At 42.4% G+C, this 22103-nt stretch overlaps 1 protein-coding gene across 8 annotated transcripts; it reads left to right on the top strand.

Moving 5' to 3' along the window:
* The first annotated feature begins 6266 nt into the window (after window positions 1-6266).
* Window positions 6267-21809, top strand: CD160 (CD160 molecule). Of its 8 annotated transcripts, none has more exons than XM_072769474.1 (6): window positions 6268-6408; window positions 8276-8316; window positions 14141-14285; window positions 15380-15706; window positions 19384-19521; window positions 21411-21809. In XM_072769474.1, exons 3-6 carry the CDS (start codon window positions 14204-14206, stop codon window positions 21437-21439), a joined length of 576 nt encoding a protein of 191 aa, XP_072625575.1. In that variant the 5' UTR covers window positions 6268-6408; window positions 8276-8316; window positions 14141-14203; the 3' UTR covers window positions 21440-21809. The 8 variants fall into 8 exon arrangements, with proteins under 8 accessions (XP_072625570.1, XP_072625571.1, XP_072625575.1 ...); XM_072769471.1 differs by adding an exon at window positions 6540-6685 and having other exon boundaries at window positions 6273-6408; window positions 19384-21809; XM_072769469.1 differs by having other exon boundaries at window positions 6267-6408; window positions 19384-21809.
* The last annotated feature ends 294 nt before the right edge of the window (window positions 21810-22103 follow it).

Below are 22103 nucleotides of genomic sequence, written 5' to 3'. Positions count from 1 at the left end.
GCACAAAGTTCCCAATTTCTCTACATCCTCACCAATACTTGTTATTTTCTGATTTTTTTATAATAGTCATCCTAATGAGTGTGAGGTGACATCTCATTTGAGTTGCATTCCTCTAAAAATTATTGCTGTTGAGCATCTGGTCACATGTTTATTGATCTTTTATATATCTTCTTTGAAGAAATGTCTGTCCAAGTCTTTTGCCCATTTTTTAATCTGCTTGTTTGAGGTTTTTTGTTATTGAGTTGTACTGCCTCAATTTTTTGACTGAAAATGAAACAAAGACCCAGAGAGTTGAAATGACTTAGCCTAGGTCACCCCAGCTTCATAGAAGAGCCATGGCTACAACCAGACGCTTTTATCCCCAAGGCCGAGGCCCTTTTCTCCTCCACCTGGGTATGAAATTCCAGCCTCCGATCCTCACATCTGAGGTCCATTCCTGATGCCCTCAAAGTTTTACTCCAACTTCAGATCTGATCATCCCTGTCTTACCTTGTCGCTTTAGTAGTTCATTAACTTGAAGCCTAGCTTTTTAAGGTCCAGTGAGTTTTTGTCCCTGTCCTGAGTCAGTATTTATGACGGTCCCTGCCCCACATTTGAGTCCCCATGTTACTCTGGCCTCATCTACCACCTGAAGAGGCATCCTGTGTAGTTTGCATACCTTTGGAGGAATTTATTAGGCCAGGGTCCAGATGCAGAACTGAGATAAATGTTTTACAGCAGTGCAAGCAGTGCAGGCCACTCTCCTCTGCTGCATGGCTCACTGGAGCCCCACATGACTGCTGATCTGAACTTTCTCGTTTTCCTCAGCACCCAGGTGGCAGGTCAAGGGAGGCCTGAGGACCCCTAGAGAGCTGTGAATTATTAACACTTGCAAGCTGGCTGCAAATGATACTTTAGTAGTCATTCCTTTCCTTCTTTTTTCGCCTGAGGGGAGCAGAATACACAATACTTTTGTACTAAAAGGAAACTGTGGTACGGAAGCAGGACAAGCCATGCCCTGGGTTCCTGCATGGGCCAAAGTCTGGGTACTCTCAGAGGATGGATTTGCGTCTCCACCTGCCTCTTTCCGACAGACACAGAAGCAGAAGGAAATCTGGGACTTAGGAAATCTGGACCCTTTCTCAGGGGCCCCAGAGGGACAAGCTTGGGAACAGGAGGACAGCAAGGGAAAGTGCCAGTCACCTCAAGGCCACAAACTCAGTCTGAGTCTACCCCTCACAGAGAGACTGGAGACCAGCCTACCCAAGGGGAAAGGACCAGTGAGAGAGAATCAAGACTAGGAGCAGCCTAGTGGCCCTAAGTCTGTGACATCATCTAAAAGCCACCCTTGCCTCAGTGGCAGTCAGTGAAGCACCCGACTCTTGATCTCAGCTCAGGTCTTGATCTTAGGGTTGTGAGTTCAAGTCCCACTTTGGGCTCCACATGGGGTATAGAGCCTACTTAAAATAAATAAATGAATGAATGAATAGCTAGAACTAAGACACTCCTGCTTCAAAGTATTTCCTCCTCCAGGATGGTTCTGGTGCCTCCTGACATTCCAGGTTTTTTTTTTTTTTTAGAAACTTTAGAAGCTTTATTTAGATTGACATTCCAGTTTTGAGCGCAACCTTAATCTATGCACACCCTGTTTTTTCTCATTATTGAGAATTCTAACATGCCAGGAAGATAATAGCAATGTTTGCCTTCATGATCCACTGGAGAATGTACATTTTCTTCTCAGAAGCCCAAGTCAGAACAAGGACAGTCTCATCTGATCTGCCTTAAGGTGGAGTGCGGCCTCCATGCCCAGCTGGTTAGAGGAGTACCTGCGATTCCATCCTTGGCAGGGATCGTTTGCTAAATACTATATTTTACCTTTCCCCTAATCAGCCTGGAAATATCCTGGAGGACAAACTGTTAGTCCCTGATTCCAAGAAATAGGCATCAGGAAGGCCTGAGGTTCCCAGGAGCTGGGGGAAGGCTGAGAAAGTGCAGATGTCACAAAGTAAGGGAGGCTGGTTTCCTCAACGCCTGTGGCCAAAGACAGCCCAGCACTGGATTCACAAGCTGCTCTCAGCAGGTGAGAAGGAGAGGGAGGGGGCATCAGTAGCTGTAGGGCCATGTGCTGTATGATGTCAGTGTCCAGGAGGCAGTGTGACCCTGAGCTGCAGAGAGGAGCCTCTTTCCTGTTTGTTCACACAGCACAGTGTGGTTTCTGGTAGGGTGCAAGGGCATGCTAGCCCAGAGGACACACAGGAACTGTGACTGGAGCCATTTCTGCCATCAGGCTGTGTCCCGGAGAAACTCACATTACCCCTGTGCAGATCTGTGGGTGGAGAGGGTGGCAGCATTTGGACTGCTGAGCCAGCGGTCCTCTGGGCCTGGTCCTCTGTTAGCACAAGGCCTGACATGGCTGGTGTCCTCAATGACCAGGGAGAGACAAGACAGACTTGCTAATGCACCATAGTGACTGGAGCAGATTTTCTCTGCCTTCTATTTAAATGGACAGAACTTTAGGTCAGTATTCCTGGTAAGCCATTCACTACAGACTGGAAATTAGAATTGAAACTGAGAGAGATACTCTTCCCAAGGCTTGTTCTGTCATCTTGATACTCAAACCCCTGCAGCTACCACCTGGTCTCCATCATAAAACAGCCCTGACTCCCTCCTCATATATTACCTAGGACTCTGGGCAAGAAGCCAGTGGGGACAGTGGTCGGGGATGGGGACTGAAATACCTACACAGCTAAGTGCCTCTGGCCCGGAAGTTTGATTTCTTTCCAGAAAACTGTTGGCTATGACAGAGGGGTCAGTTCATCTTCTCTCACCAAGCCCCTGGAGTTAAGAGGGGCTGAGGCCAAGGCAGAGAAAGGTATAGATCCTTCAACCTCTGAGGTACTGCCTCACAGTCACCTGGCTGCTGACTGTCACACCAGTCACGAAACAGGGGCAAGCCCCACGTCCAATAAAAAATAAGGGGTGTTCTCCCCAAACAACACCCTCACAACCTCACACACGTAAGAGCCATATGTGGATGCAACCAGGTAAACTTCAGGGGGGAATGCGACAGAATGACAAAATTTTCCCTCTGCATGCAGACATGGTTCCTGGCTTCCTCATTGCCTAAAAGCCCAATATGGTCAAGTGAAATGTGGAAATTCGTCACGAAAGTTAAAGCCATCTTTGATTGCAGTGACCAGACGAGTCTCTGACTATGCTATGCAGATGGCAGGTCTGAGCCCCACACATACTTGACAAGGGAACCTGACAAACTAGATTACATTCAGAGAGAGTGACAAGGCTGAAGGATATATTGACACTGCACCATAAGGAATAGTTGAAGGAGCCAGGGACATTTAGCCCTGAAAGAGAAATGTTAGCTAGTAGGATTAACTTTCTTCAGAGATTTGATGGACTTCCATGTAGAACGGGAAGTTCGGTAATGACAATAACATTTATTGAGTACTATGTGCCAACTACCACACTGTTTTACATGCATTTTCTCATTGAAACTAGCCATCAATCCTGTGACAAGAGAGTTATTATCATGCCCATTCCACAGAGGAGGAAATTAAGAAAAGTTGCATGACTTGCCCAAGGCCATCTACTAAACAGTGGAGTCAGAAGATGAATCTCGCAGTCTGACTCCTGTGCCTATGACTTAACCACCATCCAGACACACGTTCTGTGTGGAGCCCTCAGAAGAATGGGGAGCAATGGTTAGAAGTTAATGGGAGGCAAATCTGAAGGCAACATGAGGAAGAATTTTTAAACTGGAGGTGTTCAAAAAGAATACTGGGTGGGTGCTCTGGGTGGTAATGAGCCACACACCACTAGAGAGATGAAAGCAGAGTTGGCAAGAGGTATTGCATAAAGCAGTTTGCAATGAGCAACTCAATAACAGTAGCACCTAGGAACTTGTTAGAGACACAAATTCTTGGACTCCACTGCCAACCTACTGAATCAGAAACTCTGGGGCAGGGCCTAGCCATCTGCATTTTAACAACTACCTGGTGATTTTAATATACACTCAAATTTGAGAACCACTGGCATAGAAGTTTCTGCACCCTGCCAGGGACTGAACTAGACCTCACAATTCTACAGAAGCAAGATAGGATTTAACATCCAACCTGATCTTCTTTTAATGTTGAGCACTTACTAGTAATACCTTAAACATAATGTCCTAGTTGCTATGCTGTGTAATTCGCTTCATGTGCCTTAGATATCTAAAGGCTGAGAGGATAAATATGTGGGAGGCTGTGGGCCAGGGGCTGCCCCTGAAGCCTCCCAATGGGAGGCAGCCTATATTCCAGCCACTTCAGTTGCTTCACTGGTTTCCAAACAAGCCTGTCAAGTTATTCCTATAACTGAAAAATGTTTACCCCTTCCTTTGAAATCCTACCCTCTGTAAAAGTCCAATTCAAATGTTACTTCGTCCACTAAAGTGCCTAACAGTATCTGGCACAGGGGCAGTCTCCATTTCCTCCTCCTTTCCTTCTCTTCTTCTGGGCTTCCTCTCACTTGTGGGTGCTTATGGCACATTCGGTCTCATCCCGCACTTTGTTCCTTTCAACAAAGCATGCTCTCTTTGAGAACAGGCCAGCTGGTGCTCAGTCATGTCAACCCCACAGAGCCTAAGACACAATAACATTCAGTGACGAGGGAACAGAGGCAGCATTTTATAGAAATCATGTTCACAGATATTTGCATGATGGACAGACACACTCTGACTGGTGAGAAGGAAGTCCTCTGCCATTCAGTTTCAAGACTGAGGTCTTTGCAGAATTTTGAGGGTTTTGCAAACAACCAGTGTGAACACATAGGTGTCTGCTGGTGCTCAAGGGGCCCCAACCTTGCAGATCCACAGTTTTATCTTCGACTCCTCTTCACATTCAACATCCTCTTCATTGTTGCATAGCCTCTGGCTAATGAGAAAGACTGGCTGTCATGGTCAAACTTGTGGGTGTCCACAAGTGTGAACAAATCTCTATTTCAAAGAACAGAGAAGCCATAAATTGATCACTGTTGTAGGGACTGGGTTAGCAAATACAAGGCCCTGTTCAGCAGTTCATGTCTGTGGGGCCAAGTGTCCTATGGCTGTGATGGACTAGTTCTGTGCCCAGGATGATGGTGAGAGACCTGTAGATGGGAAGAGAGTCTCCCCACACCCTCAGCAAACACTTGACAGTGGTTTCCATCCCCCAGGAATCCACACATTCTATTGCAAAAGCTGAGAAGTCTAACAGAATAAGGAGATGGGGGCTGATGCCCATCTCACCTGATAACACGATGACAGCTTCGGTGGGGCCCTTGAAAGGACCTCAAACACTTACCACTCTGTGGTCCTTAGGCCTCAAACTGGTGGAGCCCTTGAAAGGATCTCAAACCCTAAAGCACTTTACTGGTCTAAGGACCACAGAGTACTAAAAGCAGGAATTCCCTGTCCACATATGAGTGAAAGTGACTCCAGATTAGTCATGAAAAATTTCCCCAACCTCACTTCTTATGACACCCCTTGGGCTCTTGGGCTCCACTGGTTGACAATCATGCTGGGTGTTCGTTTCAGAACCATGGGGCTTCCTGTTGTGCTGAGTCCCCTCTGACATGGGGCCTGTCCCAGCCTTGCAGAAGTTAGAACCCAAAGCTTTTCATTCTTAGACCAATGCTCTTTCCACCAAAGTGCATGACACTAGAATTCAGGAGTAATCACTGTAATCTCCCTAGTCACCAGTGACCAAGGAGGAACAGAACAGAACAGAATGGAAATGGATCGAGGTGCGGTCAGAGGTGCGGAAACAAGGTCAGCAATCCACCCGCTTATCCCTCCATACAGGACCATTTGGACTGCCCCCCGCTCCATCTCCCATGCCTCCCCAGCCTCCCTCACAGCCCCACCATTCTCCGCCTTCAGCCTGGAGCTGCTCTCTATTCTGTCCTGTCCTTAAGCAAAGCCTGCTCTCAGGAAAAGACTTGACACCCTTCTTCATACTTGAGAGCACATGCTGTCCTTATATCTTCTAGTCATTCTATCATCAGTCTTACCCTTATTATGAATTACCAAGTAAAAAATCTGTCACCCAAGGTGAAGAAAACAATTTTAAAGGGTGCTTTTTCTCAGCCCTCTCAGCAGATAGTCAGATAGAGTCTGTCTCTATTACACAAAATAAAGTAAAAAGAGAAGGCAGCAGAGGATAAGGTGGAGAAGAAAAAAAATTCACAGTGGGGGTGGAGGAAAGAGAGGCAGGAAGACCCTTGACTGCTACAAAAACCCATGCTGTGGTTTTCAAAGAACATATATACCAGTAATGAAGGTGTGAGCAGTGACGGAAGTGGGAGATGACCGAAGAATAAGTCAGAGGCTGAGAGCTCATTCAAAGTGCCTTCACCAGAGCCCCCAGCCTGAGAGCAAGAAAGAACTTCTGTTCTGAGGTAATGAGGCCCCCTGGGGACCTGGGGTCTGGGAGCAGGGATGGGACAGTTGACAGAACCACTCAGGTAAGGACAGGCTTCCAGTGAGGTCCCTGAGAAACTCTGATTTTTGAAATGACCTTTACCCTCAGGAGCCTGGGAAAGAGAAGTGTTACTGTGCCAGCTGGGCTGCCATGCTCGTTCTTCCCCAGTAGGCTTTCAGGGATACAGGTACCATTCTGACACTTATCTTACATGGGAAAGAACCGTACTGTGCATTCATAGGAGGGAAATCCAGGTGAGTTTCTTCAAGTAACATACTTGATGGAGCATAAATCTCTTATGTTGTTCTAAGTTCTCCAGGCCACTTTTTTGGTTCAGTGTTCATGGGGGATGAATGACAAATGGTCATTCTTCTCAATAAAAAGGAGATAGTCACTAGAGGACAATTACCAAGTTTTGGATCAGCTCTCCTCTGGATCCCTCAAAGCCTGACCTGGGCTCCATGGAGCTTCAGGCTGGTCCTGTGAGGCATGCCTGAGGGAAGTTTACATCCTAGATGTATGCTCTGGGGGTGATGCCAACAAGAGAGGCTTTGGGCCAACTGGCATGTTTTGGCAGAGTAAATGTGAGAATTCTAGGATGAAAATAATGGTTTAGAAATAGTTTTCCATGGGGTACCTGGGGGGCACAGTTAGTTGAGCATCTAACTCTTGGTTTCAGCTCCGTCATGATCTGAGGGTGGTAGGATCTGCTCGCATCAGCTCTGCGCTCATTGCAGAGTCTGCTTAAGATTCTTTCTCCCTCTTCCCCTGTCTCTATCCCTCCCCCTTACTTTCTCTCTCACTCTCTTTCTAAAATGAATGTGTAAATCTTTAGAAGAAGAAGAGGAAAAGGAAGAAGAAGAAGGAAGAGAAGGAAGAAAGGAAGGAAGATAGATTTTTTTTTTCCTATGAGTTTCAGAGTTATGCACCTTAGTGGAAGATCTTTCATCTAGAAATCAGGAGATCTGGTTGCCTCAGTTTCCCTATTTGCAAAACAAGGAAACTATTCTACAGGTTCTTAACTGGGGGTCCATTCATGGGATTTGTGAATCTGGGGGAAACATTGTATCTTTATTTCTACCAGTCTCTAGCTGAAAGTTAGCATTTGCTTCAATTATGAATGTAGGCAACAAACTACAATAGAATTTGCCATCAGTAGAAATCAGAAATGTTTTCAAATCTCATTACAGTTGTTACAAATTTCTCAAAATGTCACCTATGCTCATCACTACTATGAAGTTATGACAATTACTGATGTTAGATCTAAAGAAGCACTTATACTATTCTATCACATGTTCTTCTAATGTTTGAACAACTGTTTTGATATAATTTGTTTCCTTTGTTATCCTTTGTATTTTATTTTATTAATTCATAAATATTAATGAGAGAGGATCCACAGGCTTCACCAGACAACCAAAGGTGGCTGTGGTGCATTTATGCTATGGTTCAGAAACCCGGCTCTGTATGTCAAGGGGTTTAAGAGCCACAAGTCTGAGAAAGCAGTCAAGAGCTCCAAGGGCCTCCTGAGGCTAACTTCAGTTTACTTACTAATCTGATTCTATTAAGGAAGCTGGGGTTGTAGTGGTTGGTGAAATCTCATCTTTGGGTCCGGGGTGTCTTTTTTCAGCTTGGTGGGAGATTTGCAAACAAGTATCTGCAAACAAATATTTGTGAAGCTGATTGCAAACCTTCCAGCTCCTCTGAGAGGCTAGATCTGGGCTTTAGTAGCAAAAAGAATAGCCTCTTCCTTACCATCTTGTACCTGCCAGAGATGATCCACACTCCCCAGAAAACTCTGGGCACAGATTCATGTTTCATTTAACTATCACAATATTTATTCACAGGAGCAAGCTTTAAACACAAGAGGAACGTGAGGCTGAGCAAGGTTAGTAACATGCCTGAGATCACATGAAGCTTGGATCTGAATCTGGGACTCCGGGTGCCTCCCACATATAAGGTCAGGAGAAGGAGGGTATTTATCTCCAGAGGCACATCCTCAGAGTCCATAGGTCCTGGGCACCAAGCACAGTTCAGGGGCCCCGAGGAACGCTGAAAGATGAGGATGCCAACCTAATCTGGATCCTCATTCTTGCCAGCCCTGGGGCTCACCACATCTCATGAGGAAGAGGAGACCTGCTTCTAGCTTGTGGGCCCCCCAAACCCCACACTTCCCTCCACAACACTTCTTCCCGCTATGGAGGGCCAGTTGCGACTCTAGCACAGGCTGTGTCCCCAGGACCCACCAGACCTGATCGTGCATCCCTCACACCTCCAATACTACTAGTTCAGGCTTTCCCCTGCGGCCGGCCTGCCCGCCCTGCCCCAGCACCGGGCGGGCTTCTCCAGGGCGTCTCCGGCTTCAACTGGAAGGCAGCGCCCTCTAGCGGTCAGGATGCAGAAGCCGCGGTGCCTGCTCTAACGGGCCCTGTCTGCATCAGGTCAGGGTGCTACCCCTCCAGGCTCCAAGGTCACCTACTCCAAAAGCACCTTTTCCCCCATTGCCCCCACCTGCCCCGGGCCTCCTGAACGTCCTACGATCAACTTACACGCACAGCTCGGCCCCGGGTACCGCGAAGCCCGGCCACTCCTGCCTCAGCAACAGTGAGCCTGACCGCCACCGTGCAGCTCTCTTCTTGGAAGCAGTCCTTACCCTGCCCCCTCCCATCCCGCTGCACCAGTCCCTCAGAAGACACGCCTGGAGAAGGAACATGACCTTCCCAACATCTCACAGCTAGCTACTGCACAGCCGGGACTGGAAGCCAAATCTCCCCAGCCCATTCCCCACCTCACCTCACCACAGGCTAGGAAACATCTGTCAAGGCCCAACTGCACCCCCGTCTTGCAAACTTCAGAATTTCTCTTTTCCTATTCCTCGATATGCTGTATGACTTTATTATTGTTATCACAGCCCTCCTTGAATTGCAAGTGTTCCTGAATAGCTGGATGGCTGTGAGAAATGAGGGACAAAAGACATGCATCTCCAAGAGAAAGACCTGCATAACTTGGGAGTTAGAATCCTAGCTCCTTCACTTAGAAGCTGTGATTTTAAGCTACTCACAATGTCTAAGCTTCCATATGCTTGGGAAAATTGACAGTTTTTAAAATAACTCTAGTAGCTGTGTTTTATAAGAACTAAACACAATTGTGGATATGGATGTGTTTGGAACACCACAAATTGCCTCAAATATGAGGAAGCATAAAAATAATCATAGCTAACATTCACTGAGCTCTTACTCTACACCAGCCACTATATTGACATTATATCATGTAAGTAGTTTATATAGGTTGCCTCCTTTAACCCAAAGAACCCTGGAAAGAGAATATTATCATCATTTTATAGCTCAGTAAACTGCTTTTCAGAGAGGTTGAGAAACTTGCTTAACATTAAGCAGCTAGTAAGTGCCAAAGCCAGATTACATACCTGTCCTTCTGACCTAGAGGCTGCAGAGAACCACTGAGATAGTCTGCCTCTATTTTAGTCACCTTTCTGTGCACTATGGTGCCTGACACATCATAGTTGTTCAGTGTTTGTCAAATATACCCATTTATTAAGGGCTGAGCATAGTTCCTGCCCCAGGAGCCTAAGAAACTTGTCTGTCACACAACTAGTAAGTTTCAGGACCAGGTTAGACACAAGTAGTCTGCCTCCAGAATCCATGCTTTTAACCACAAATCTAGGCTAAATGAATAATTGCAATTCTTCACTATCTTACTTTTCAAACCAGATAATACTTTGTAGCTAGACACAAAAGGTATCACTAAACATTCAACGTTTCGTTTCAAGAGTCAGCAGGATATTCTGGTGGAGACATGGAATAGCATGAAAGTATGACAACACAGGAGAGGAAACAAGAGGTCAAGATGGCTAGAGCAGCAGCACGAGGGGTCAGATCACTGGGATTTTTCATTAGGATTTAGATAATACAGGGAAAATTAACAATTTTCTTTATATTTTCTTTTATGTTCTTTAATAGCACTTCAAAGGTTTTATCCTATAGATCCTAATAGAAATCTTGTTACATTTTAAATTCCTGGGCATTTTATGGGAATTTATTGTTATTGTCACTATCAGTGGGATTTTTTTCTTCTATCATATTTTCTAACAGTTATATCTAGGAAAATTAACAATTTCACATGTTTATAAGTGAATACCTGATTAATTTTTATGTTGTGTTTTCTATATTTATCATTTATATAAATTATAAATACAATTTTATAATTATAAATTTATTATTTTATATAAATATTCCATACTATGGATATGCCATAATTTATTCAACCATTCTCTAATGGGTCTTCACCTTTTTCTAGTTTTTTGGTATTATAAATACTGTTGCAGTAGATATTCTTGTACATATATTCCAGCACACTCATGTTTTTATTTCTGTAATATAGAGCCAAAGTTATAGGGCATATTTTCACCTAGAGTGAACTATTGTACCTATTTCCTCAGATCCTCAGCTTTTCTAACTCTTTAGCTTAAGGTAACAAAAAATATGTTATCATTTTTAGTTCTACTTACATTTATGATATTTCTTCTTTCTTGTTCATAATTTTCACTTTCTTCCTTTTTCCCTATATTCCACTAGTTTATTTTTTTTAAGATTTATTTATTTATTTGAGAGGCAGAGAGAAAGATAGTGTGAGTTGAGGGAGGGGCAGAGGGAGAGAATCTTTCAAGCAGACTCCACTCAGTGGAGGGGCTCGATCTCATAGCCCATGAGACCATGACCTGAGCTGAAACCAGGAATCGGGGCTTAACCAACTAAGTCACCCATGCACCTCTATTTTATTTTATTGTGGTTTCCTCTTACAGTGCTGTGAGTTGGAATTTAAAGGATGAATAGTTTATCAGGCAGAGACAGAAGTCATCTCTGGAAGAGTAGACAACATGGGCTGAAATTGGCACCTGTGAAATAGCTTGGGAGTATTCGGTGAATTGTGTCTTGGATTGGCTAAAACAATGATTGGGGGGTACAGGGAGGAAGCACTAGACTATGAAGGAATCCCACCAGGGAGTATCATTCTACCACCACCTCATCTTTGCAGCATGTCCTCAAGATACAAAGGCCTGATGAAAACATCTCATTAACCCCACCCCAGCTTTCAGAGCATAGGAAGAAAGTGTATCTGGTCCTTTGAGTTCCTGAAGACAGTATCAGCCTTCTGCTTTCTACCAGTACTCACAGAGAGGTACTGAAGAGAAAGAAGAGTGGGGCTGGTTCTACCAAAAGATATTAGTGGTTAGCCAGTAGGAAAGACAAATACCAACTACATGAAGTCACTGAAATCTTTTAAGTGGGGAGAATGTCAGATTCAGATCTGTATTGTTGAAGGTTTGCTTTTTCAATATTCTGAAGTAGACAGCCTCCCCATCCTACAGATAAGGAAAAGGCCAGGTGAGGACCTGAGACAAGCCCAAGAAAACAGAATCATCAAAAGTTGGAATCAGAGTTTCCCCAGGTTTTCTAGGTTTAGGAAAATTTAAGAAATACTATGGAGGAAAGGAATGCAAAGTATCCTTCCCTGAAAAGAGGAGATATCTGTGAAGATTAAATGATTTAATGCATATAAAGTACCTGATATGTAATAGGCCACTACAATTACAGTGGCTTTCTCCCTGTCCTCAATCTCATTTCTAAAATTTTTCTTTTATAGATTACACTCTTGCATATAAATCTATAATTTGAAAAGATTATTTCAAATTAAAATACTTTCATAGGGTAAAATAAATCAAGCAAAAGAGTAATGAAATGAGAAAAAAAAAAGGGCTCCTTATATTTATCTGCCTCCCAATCCACAGGAACCACTCTTCCCCCTCAAATTTCATCACTTTTAATATTTTCCACTTAACTCATGGATACAAGAACAGAATGGTGGTTGCCAGAGGAAAGGGGCCTGAGGGGTGGGTAAAATGGATAAAGGGGGTCTGGAGGTACAGACTTCCAATTGTGAAATGAACAGGTCATGGGGATGTGGTGTGCAGCATGGTGACTACAATGAATGATATTGTAGTGCACATTTGAAGGTTGCCAGGAGAGTGGATCTTGAAAGTTCTCATCAAAAGAAAAAATTTTTTTGGTAAATTTCCATGTGATGGATGGTGACTAGACTTACCGTGGTGATCATTTCACAGTGTATACAAGTGTCAAATCATTACTTGTATACCTGAAACTCATATGATGTATGTCAAATTATACCTCAATGAGAAAATTAGAAATAACCAAAATGCTCACTGGTTGGAATCCATGAGAATAAATACACATAATTATTAATACTGTGCAGCAGTTTTTATAAAGGGAAAGCTGTTTATGTTCTGAAATGGAATGGTCTCCACAGGACAAACTGGTAAATTAAAAAAGCAAAATGTAGAACATAGCACATTGTATACTATCATTCATGTTGTTATTGATGTTTTTCACAAAAGGAAAAATATGTAATCTCTTAAATATGCAGAGAATATCTCTAGAAGCATCCACAATAAGGCAACACTGGTTGACTCTGGGAAAGGGCAATAGATCACTGGGGGTGAGAGTAAGAAGGAAACTTTTAACTGTACACCTCTACCCTTTGAACTCCATGAATGTAATTACCTACCCCCAAATTTATAAACTACAAAAGTGTTTGTTTTTAAAACACTTAGAGAGGATTTTTAAAAATAAAAATATTTATTTTATATGCATAGCTCTGCAATTTGCCTTTTTTGACATAGAATTCTATATTATTGATCTGATCCCCCTTCAGGCTCATATTTAGAGAACTCATTCTTTTTAATATATACTATTCTACTGTATGAAGGAATTATGTAACCATTTCCAACTGATGAAAATTCAGGTGTTATCTTGATTTTGCTTTGGGTTCAGTTTGGGGTTTTGGACATAAGAATTTTTCTTAGCTAGGATTAGAAGATATAAAAGGTAAAACAATAAAAACATTGGAAGAGAAGCAGAACTCCAGCTTGAGGGAGACTTTCTTAAGCAATACAGAGAACACAGGTGACTTAAAAGAAACGATAGATGCACTGTATTTAACTACATACAAATGCGAATTTTCCTGATGGAAAGAAACATCATTCAAGAGACAAACAATGAATCGAGAGAAAGTATTTATTAAAAAAAAAGTCTGACAGGGTAATATCTCTAAATAGAGGAAAAGTGATTTTTTAAAAAGTTGACTTTGAAAAAAAGTGCAAAGAATATGAACAGGCAATTCACAGAAGAGGAAATACTAATGACCAATAAATGTATGAAGAGATCCCCACCCTCACTAATCATGGAAATGCAAAATAAGACAACAGTGAGACCTAATTTTTTATTCATCAAATTGGCAAAAATGTAAGACAATATTCAGTGCTGACAGTGCATTCTTGTTGAACATCTGAATCTCAACCGTATTTCTGGAAAGCAATGTGATTATACATATAGAAAAAAAATTTACTGTTCATATTCTTTGATCCAGTAATCCAACTTAATTTGGAAAAAAATATGTGAAAAAATAGGCTTTAGTGTCTCCCTATGTCTCTTCCCTCTTTTCTCCTTTCTTCTCTCCAGTACACCTCACTTATTAACTGTCTCACTTCCATGCCAGCTGGGCTCTCAGGCTCAAGCCTTCTTCCACCTCACTCTAGCCAACTTGAGCTAGTACCGGGAATGTGGAGATGGTCTTGGAGCCCTGGAAAGCCTTGTCTAGGAGTCCCCATGTGCTTTCAGGAACGTGAGGCCAAGGACATCACTGGAGTCAACATTTCCTGCAAGTTCCTGTGTCTGCTGACAATGTACAGGACACTGATGGCAACTGGCAGAGGCTCCTTGGCCCTGGCCATTCTGCTGGCAACTATGGACATCCAGCTTGGTGGTGAGGACAGGCCGCCCATCCACATATCCCTATGGCAGGGACAGCCGTTAGGGAAAATCCTGAACTCATGAGGAGGAATGGATCCCAAGGTTTTTTTCTCTGCTGGGGAAGAAAGGGATCCACTCCCTCTTGACACTAACAAAAAGGGTGAAAAAGATAGCTTTCCTCTTTTTGTTAAAACTAATACTATTGCCCTCCCCCATGAGACATTCTGCTTCTGCTATGTGTTGCTAAGAGCCTGGTAATCTGCCCTCAGTCTAAGATTCTTTCAGGACCTTATACATTCAAAATTTATGAAATCTAGGCCTGAGATCCACACACTGCAATATGTATCGACTTGGGATGCCTGGGTGGCTCAGTCAGTTAAGAGTCCAACTCTTGATTTTGATTCAGGTCATGATCTCAGGGTCATGAGTTCAAGGCCCGCATCAGGCTCCATGCTAGATGTGGGGCCTGCTTAGGATTCTCGCTGTCTCCCTCTGGCCCTCCCCTCTCCTCTTTCTCTCTCAAAAAACAAAAAAAGAATTATATATATATCTTTAGCAACCCATTTAACCACTATGTACCTCAGTTTATAAAATAAAAACAATAGTACGTGTTTCTAGGGCTATACCAAGGATTAGATGTAGATAAAAGCACTTTGATAAAGGTCCTATACAAGTTCCATTTGGAGAGTAGAAATAAAATATAAACCTTCTCTGAATTGGGGCGCCTGGGTGGCTGTCGGTTGACCACCTACCTCTACGCAGGTCATGGCCTCAAGGTCCTGGGACCGAGCCCTGCGTTGGGTCCCCCACTCTGCTGGGAGTCTGCTTCTCCCTCTCTCCTTACCCCTCCTCCCAACTCTCCCTCTCTCTCTCAAATACATAAATAACATCTTTAAAAAAATAAAACATTTCTGAATTAATGAATAACTGGGATTGCAAGGTCTCCCTCAGACATGGGTAGAGCCAACAGACCACTCTTCTAAAAGGTTGGTGTTTAATGTCTATTGGGCAGCCCCCACTTCTGCCTTGACATTTCTACATGAGTGAATTTAGTCTGCCATAGATACCCAGCTTTTCATGGCTAATTCTTCCCCCTTCCCATTCTAGGGTGCATCCACATCCACAGCTCAATGTACCAGAAAGGGAAACAACTAAGCCTGACCTGTACTTTGTGGTATAAGGCAGAAGAGGCTGAGGGGGTTATAGTGTTTTTGTGCAAGGACAGGTCTTCGGACTGTTCCCCTGAGACCAGCTTGAAGCAACTGAGACTTAAACGGGACCCTGGGAGAGATGGTGTCAGTGAAGTATCATCTCATTTGGTGTTCACCATAAACCAAGCCACACCATCAGACAGTGGGACCTACCAGTGTTGTGCCAGAAGCCAGAAGCCAGATATCCGCCTTCAGGGTCACTTTTTTTCTGTTTCAGTCACAGGTGAGCTCTGACATCCCACATGCCACTAGATGAGATAGTAAGCAGGGTTGATAGCTGGAGACAGAAATAGTTACTTCAGGTCCTGGATAGGCAGTCTCCTTGAGGGAAGAGTCCCTCCTATTACTCAATCATTTCCCACCAGTCCCATGGGCAAATGCTCACAGCATGAATACAAAAGCAATCTTGTTTTGTCTTTTATTTTAAAAATCTTACTGAGGTAAGTCATTCCATTTTTGTTGACACTGAGACTGGGTTACATGGAGGTAAAGTGATTTGTTCAATTTGTCTCACTGACCAGTAAAGCATATAGAAGTCTGGAATTTAGGCTTCCTGATTCTAAATCAGAGATCTCTCAGAAATATGGTTCTATTTCTAAATATAGACACTGAGACAGAGATGGATTTGAGATAAAATGGATGTTGTCTTAAAGAGCATTTAGTTGTAAGAAAGAGAAAACCAATCAAGCTGCCATAGGTTAAAAGGAACAAATAATAAAGCAGGAATAAAAGAATAAAGCCCTCATGAGATCCAGGTTCTGGCATCAGAAACTAGAAAGCCAACAGAACCTCAATCTTTCTAGGGCAACAAGGCCTCTCATCTCTGCATATTTCCTTTATTTTGTCCATACTCCCCTACTCTGTTAACTACTTTGACAAAACCTAAATATAATCACTCCAGCCTCAGCTTTATAAATGACTTCCTCATATACCCAGCAGTGACTCTTGTGTTTCTATATTTCTATATTTCCAAAGGAGCAAGGCTTCAAAACAGAGAACTATATTCTAATTGGAATTCTATACCCAACCAAACTACCAATCAAATGTATGTGAAGAAAGAATAAAGACAACAAACATGCAATAACTTAAAAAAAAAAAAATTGCCCTCCGTGTGATCTTAAGAAGCCACCAGAAATGCTTGAGAAAAACAGGAAAGCGAATAGATAGAGTGGCTAAAATGGGATCCAGGAAAGTAAGGACTCTAATAGGGGATGGGATATAAGGAAATTCTAGAATGAAAAAATAGGCAATTAGTCCAAAAGGAACAAGAGAAAGACGGCTCTGGAAGATCTCAAGGAGGTAAAAACAAAATTGATAAATCATCTTTCTAAAGGCCTCTGACACACTGGATAAAGATTTAAAGATATGGCTATGGAAAATTCTGCTTGGTTAAAAAAAAAAAAAAAAAGGTGGTTATCATCTCTAAAGAAAACACTAAATTTTGCAAAAGGAAACCTGATCATGGCACACAACTTGGCTCTGTAATAGGTAACATTTACAGAATCCGAATTACATTAAGCATTAATTTAACTAAAATGTGTAATACAATGATTTATTTGTGAAAGATGAAGAGAAGGGGAAGCGGATAGAGGTTTAAGAGAAACATATAAAAAAAATTTAAAAAAAAAAAAGAGAAACATATCCTTATTTTTAACAGATAATGTCTAAACTTTATCATCAAGAAGTGGTAATATAAGCATACTATTTAGGAATACCAGTGAAACATCTCAGAGTTGACAGGGGTTATTTCTGGGGAATAAGCCTAGGAGGAAAAAAAGGAGACTGCTATTATTCTTCATGAACTTTCAAATACTATTGTATATTTTAAGAAAACTAGAAATAAATTACATTCCCTCCCAAATAAAAACTTAGCCCAGAGCCTTTTAACAGATGTTGTAATCATCTCCTGTGCTTAGCCATTAATCCACATTTTCTATGTCAGTCTAGATTGATTTCATTTTCTTCCTTGCTACCTGGGTCTTCTCCTCTGACCTCGTTACAGCATCTAGCACTTCCATTCTCTCCTTTATCAAACTCCCATCTCTGTTGGCTTCTGCAACTCTCTACTTCCCTGGGTTTTCCCACCTTTCTAGCTGTTCTTTCTCTCCTTCTCTGCCTCCATTTCCTCCTCCCACTTCTCAAACATGAGAGAATTCATTTCCCCAAGACTCATTGCTTACTTCTCCAATCTTTTCCCTACCGTTTCTCCTAAGTTCTCACTTACCTTCATGATTTTTAACCAGCATCTTCTTGCAAACTGACCCACAAATCAACTTTTCCAGCCCTAACCCGTTTCCTAAGTTTCAATTTAATATTTTCACTGATGACTGAACTCCTAGCTTCTGACTGCCTTGCCATCTCCTCAAACCTATCCTGAGACCCGTACCTCTGCCCATGATTTACAGTTGAAATCTTGGTGTTTTTCTTTTCCCCATCCAGTCAGTTACTAAGTACAACTAGTTCTCTCCACTTTCATTCCTTTCTTTCCAAAGGGGTTTTCCAAGTCTTCATCATCTCACACTTAAAATATTCCAACAGTCTCCTGACAAGCCCCTTGAGATCTGACTGGGTCTTGTTCATCTTTATATCTCCCCCCACACCTACCTCACAGCCTGGCACTGAGCTGTTGCCTTAAAAATGATCCATCAACTCTAAATATTATTTCTCCAAACCAAGAAGCCACCTGACCTCTTTCTAAAATGCTACTTTGTACACGCCACACTACCATTCAATTTTAAAGGCTTTTCACTATGGGACAGTCTAACTAAATTGCTTTTGCCGAGCATGAGAAGCTCTATAAAATTTCATTCCATTTATGTGAATACTGTTTCAGTTGATCTCACCAGTGGAAACTCTTCTATCATTCTTCTCACACTTCTTATATTGATTGTGCATGCCATAGGCACAGTCCTAAACTTGGAGAATAGAACGGGCGGAGCAGTAAAACCCTTACTCCTTATAAGCTAATCTATACATAGTCTATAATCTAATCACATTCTCTTAATATGCCCTAAGCATTTCTACTTGTGATGGCTCTCCCTAAAATTCCTATCTCATCCTCTCAGTATATTTAAGTATTAGAGTCAGCACATATGGATGCTCACCAAATGCAGAGATGACAAGTCTCCTCTTGGAAGATGAAACTAACAAAGCCGGACAGGTAACATATAATACCAGTAAACGTCTACCATTTACTAAGTGCTTACCGTGTGCCAAGTATAGTGCTCAATGATATATAATTTCATTTAATCTTCATGGCCTTTTTGAGGTTGCCGCCGTTGTTGTCAAGTGAAAAGTTAGCTCTAAGGTAATTTGGGGTAAGTTTATTCAGCTAGTAAATGGTGGATAAAAATCCAAAGCCTGAAGTTGTTGTTGTTGGGGTTTTTTTTTTTTTAGATTTTATTTATTTATTCATGAGAGACCCAGAGATGCAAGCAGAGGGAGAAGCAGGCTCCCCATGGGGTACCTGGTGTGGGACTTGATCCTAGGACCCTGGGATTAGGACCTGAGCCAAAGGCAGATAGATGTTCAACCACTGAGCCACCCAGGTGCCCTTAAAGCCTGAGATTTTAACTAATGCTAAACTTGACACACTCCAGAAGATGGTTTTTAAATGAGGGGGCACCCAAGTCTGAAGTGACCATTTCAGCTGTCTAACAAGACTTTAATGTTCCCTCAAGGTAAGCCTGCTTGCATCTCCAGCATGACACAGATTCTTTAAATATTTTTTGCTGCTTAAGTACCTCATCATCACTACCCATAAATGTAAAAAATACTTGGACAATAAATTGTGCTGAGAGCTATCCCTGGATATCAAAAAAGGTATTCTGGGATGATGCAAAAGGAAGTGTTATGATTTCTGAAACCCTCCTCTGATCAACTGATTTTCTTTTGACTCAGAGACAGGGAACTACACAGAGGAAGGACTGAAACATACAGGACAGCCCGAGTTCAATCACAATAAAGGCACTCTCAGTTCAGGCTTCCTGCAAGAAAAAATCTGGGTGATGCTGGTCACCAGCCTAGTGGCCCTTCAAGGTACGTTCAGAAGACACTTAAGCACCTCAGGCAATGAGGCTACTACACCTCTGACATCTTGATTATCCTTCAGGAAGAGAGGGGTAGAATGGAGGCCTGGAGTGGGAGAGTGAAGTGCTGTTCGAGCCCTGGCTGTCTACAGGAAAACATTAAATCAACATGAGGGCAGGGCTGGTCCAAAGGGATTTGAGAATTTATACTAACTAGAGGAAGATGGATGAAACACATTTCTACTGGATAAGGAGGTTAGACCTATTAGGAAAGAAAGCTTTTAGAAGAGGGAAATAAATACAGCTGCCTCTACTCACTGGGTAACAGATGTTTGCCTATTACATGAAGATGAACAAGGCAAGAGACAGACTAAGTCTGGAGGTGGGTTTTAAACATGCAACTCCTGGGCAAAGGGTGATGGTCAGATTGAGTAAAAAACACTTGTAGGTGAGTCCTCTGAGTATTAATATAGATCATGGTTTTCCCTAACAGATAACAGAGATTGAACTTACAATGATTTACCACTACATTTTTGCATAATCAGTAACTAATGCAGCTTTTTACCTGTCCTTGGTATTAATTCCATTTTTTAAGCTTTCCTCTAATCAATAACCACCACTGTTTGCATGCCACCAGAATGTAAGCTCTATAAAAGCAGACAAAGCAGGGACTTTGTCTCATTTACCCCAACAGGCACATAGTAAGTTCTCTTAAGCTCTTAATAAATTTATTATAGAATTTGTATGATGGGCTAGGTTTTACATATGGTGATTCTAACCCTATATAATCCTTCCAGAGAAACATTCCTGATTACTCATCAGGAAACAAGCACAAAAAGCTTACATGCTGCTCCAGTTCACAGGAAATAACACAGGACCTTCTCACTCTAAACTGTCTGCTCTCAGTAATTACCTACTATCTGCTAAGTACCCTTTCTTTCAACCTCTTCACTACCCTCCTCATTATGAGATTGCTTCCTCCCCTTTCCAGAAACAGGACCACCTGACACTCCCTTATTGCAGCTTCTTTCTTAACTGCAAACAATCAAAAGAAAACAGACCTTATTTGTGATCCTTGGCAAAACCTGCCACATGTAAGCCTATGACAATTGTCAGGAGGAAACTGGTAAATACCAAGCAGTCTGACCCTTTAGACCTAATTCTTTATTGAATCTAAATTCCCTCAGATGGTTAGCTACTCTGTTAGAAAAATAAATTGTATTTCTTCATAGAGAAATAACAACTCTGAAAAAGGAAATTGAATCTAACCATGCAATCTGACCACTTACTACCTGACTCCTAAGTTATGCGAGAGCAAAAAAATTCCTCAGCTCTTTCCCCTTTCCAATCAGGTGAAGAGAATGAACTTTTGATAGTTGATGCTTTTTATCCTTCTCCCCCCAACTCCAGGCTTAGCAGAACTATAGAAGAGGTAATGTTCAGTAGAACAAAAGGTGACACATTTTGTCAGGCACAAAGAGATCACGTAGATCAAGTTATGATGCTTACAGGTGATCAAAAGGATGAGGGAATTTCCTGGTTCTCTGGGCTTCCCTCAGCTCATGAAAGCACCTTGAGTGAGTACCCTTGTCCTATCACTGTGTCAGCCTCCAGTGCTACACATGGAAAATCTACCTGGAATGTTTTGGATGGCATCTATTTCTTGTTTGATTGTCCTACCTTCCCACAAGAAGACAACAAAGGTTGGCTTCCTCCCCTCTTCCACCAGGACCAGTCAGATTTACTAGAGGTCACAACTGCAACTTTAGCAGTAAGATACAACTCATACAACCCCTTCCTTTTCCCCATTCCCTCCCTAGTCATCAGGGTCAAATGACGAATTACATCAGGTATCTAAATTGTATGGCAGTAATACAACTTTCCTTTTTCTCTCTACAGCTTTTGTAAGCCTCGTGCCAGAACTTTAAAGAAAAGTTACAGCAAGATAAACTTGACTCTTTAGCTTGCTACCTTTCACATTACAACATACACAGAGAAGAAAACAGCACAGAGGAAGAGATGCTAAATATGCCAAGAATCTGGGGAATATAAGGTGGGACAAATGAATGTATTCCTTGAACTCTCCTTCTCACTGCCACAGCAAGCCTGTCCTTCTTCTCACCTCTGTCACCAGTTGGGGAAAAAAAAATAAACAAACAAACCTGCTTTTCACAAAAGTGGCTGGTGGACAGTTCTCATTCAAATATTGGATAAGTATGTGTTTTTGTACCCAAGAAAAAGTTTTCCCCCCTCCTCCCCCACACAGTAAAATAAAGCCAAACAAAATAAGAACACCAATTTTTTTGGAAGAAATTTTTATTTAACATTATAAAGAAGAGAGAAGAAACCAGCAAAGATAGGTATGCTAGGAAAAGACAGCCAGAGCCAGTGACTGACCTGGCATGAAAATGAAGAAATGGGGATCCCTGGGTGGAGCAGCAGTTTAGCGCCTGCCTTCGGCTCAGGGCGTGATCCTGGAGACCTGGGATCAAGTCCCACATCGGGCTCCCTGCATGGAGCCTGCTTCTCCCCCTCTGCCTGTGTCTCTGCCTCTCTCTCTCTCTCTCTCTTTCTGTGTCTCTCATGAATAAA

This window comes from Canis lupus, chromosome 12, assembly GCF_048164855.1.
Source record: "Canis lupus baileyi chromosome 12, mCanLup2.hap1, whole genome shotgun sequence".
In the NCBI taxonomy this organism is placed as follows: domain Eukaryota; kingdom Metazoa; phylum Chordata; class Mammalia; order Carnivora; family Canidae; genus Canis; species Canis lupus.
The sequence above is the reverse complement of the archived record's forward strand: the minus strand, read 5'-3'. Positions and strand labels throughout refer to the sequence as shown.

Bases quoted from the DNA above. Each gene is read 5' to 3' on its own strand.
- CD160 (XM_072769467.1), top strand. From the start codon at position 13,946: ATGTCTCTTCCCTCTTTTCTCCTTTCTTCTCTCCAGTACACCTCACTT. The intron at 14,286-15,379 runs GTGAGGACAGGC...TTCCCATTCTAG, and splicing joins TATGGACATCCAGCTTGGTG to GGTGCATCCACATCCACAGC. The intron at 15,707-19,383 runs GTGAGCTCTGAC...CTTTTGACTCAG, and splicing joins TTTTTCTGTTTCAGTCACAG to AGACAGGGAACTACACAGAG.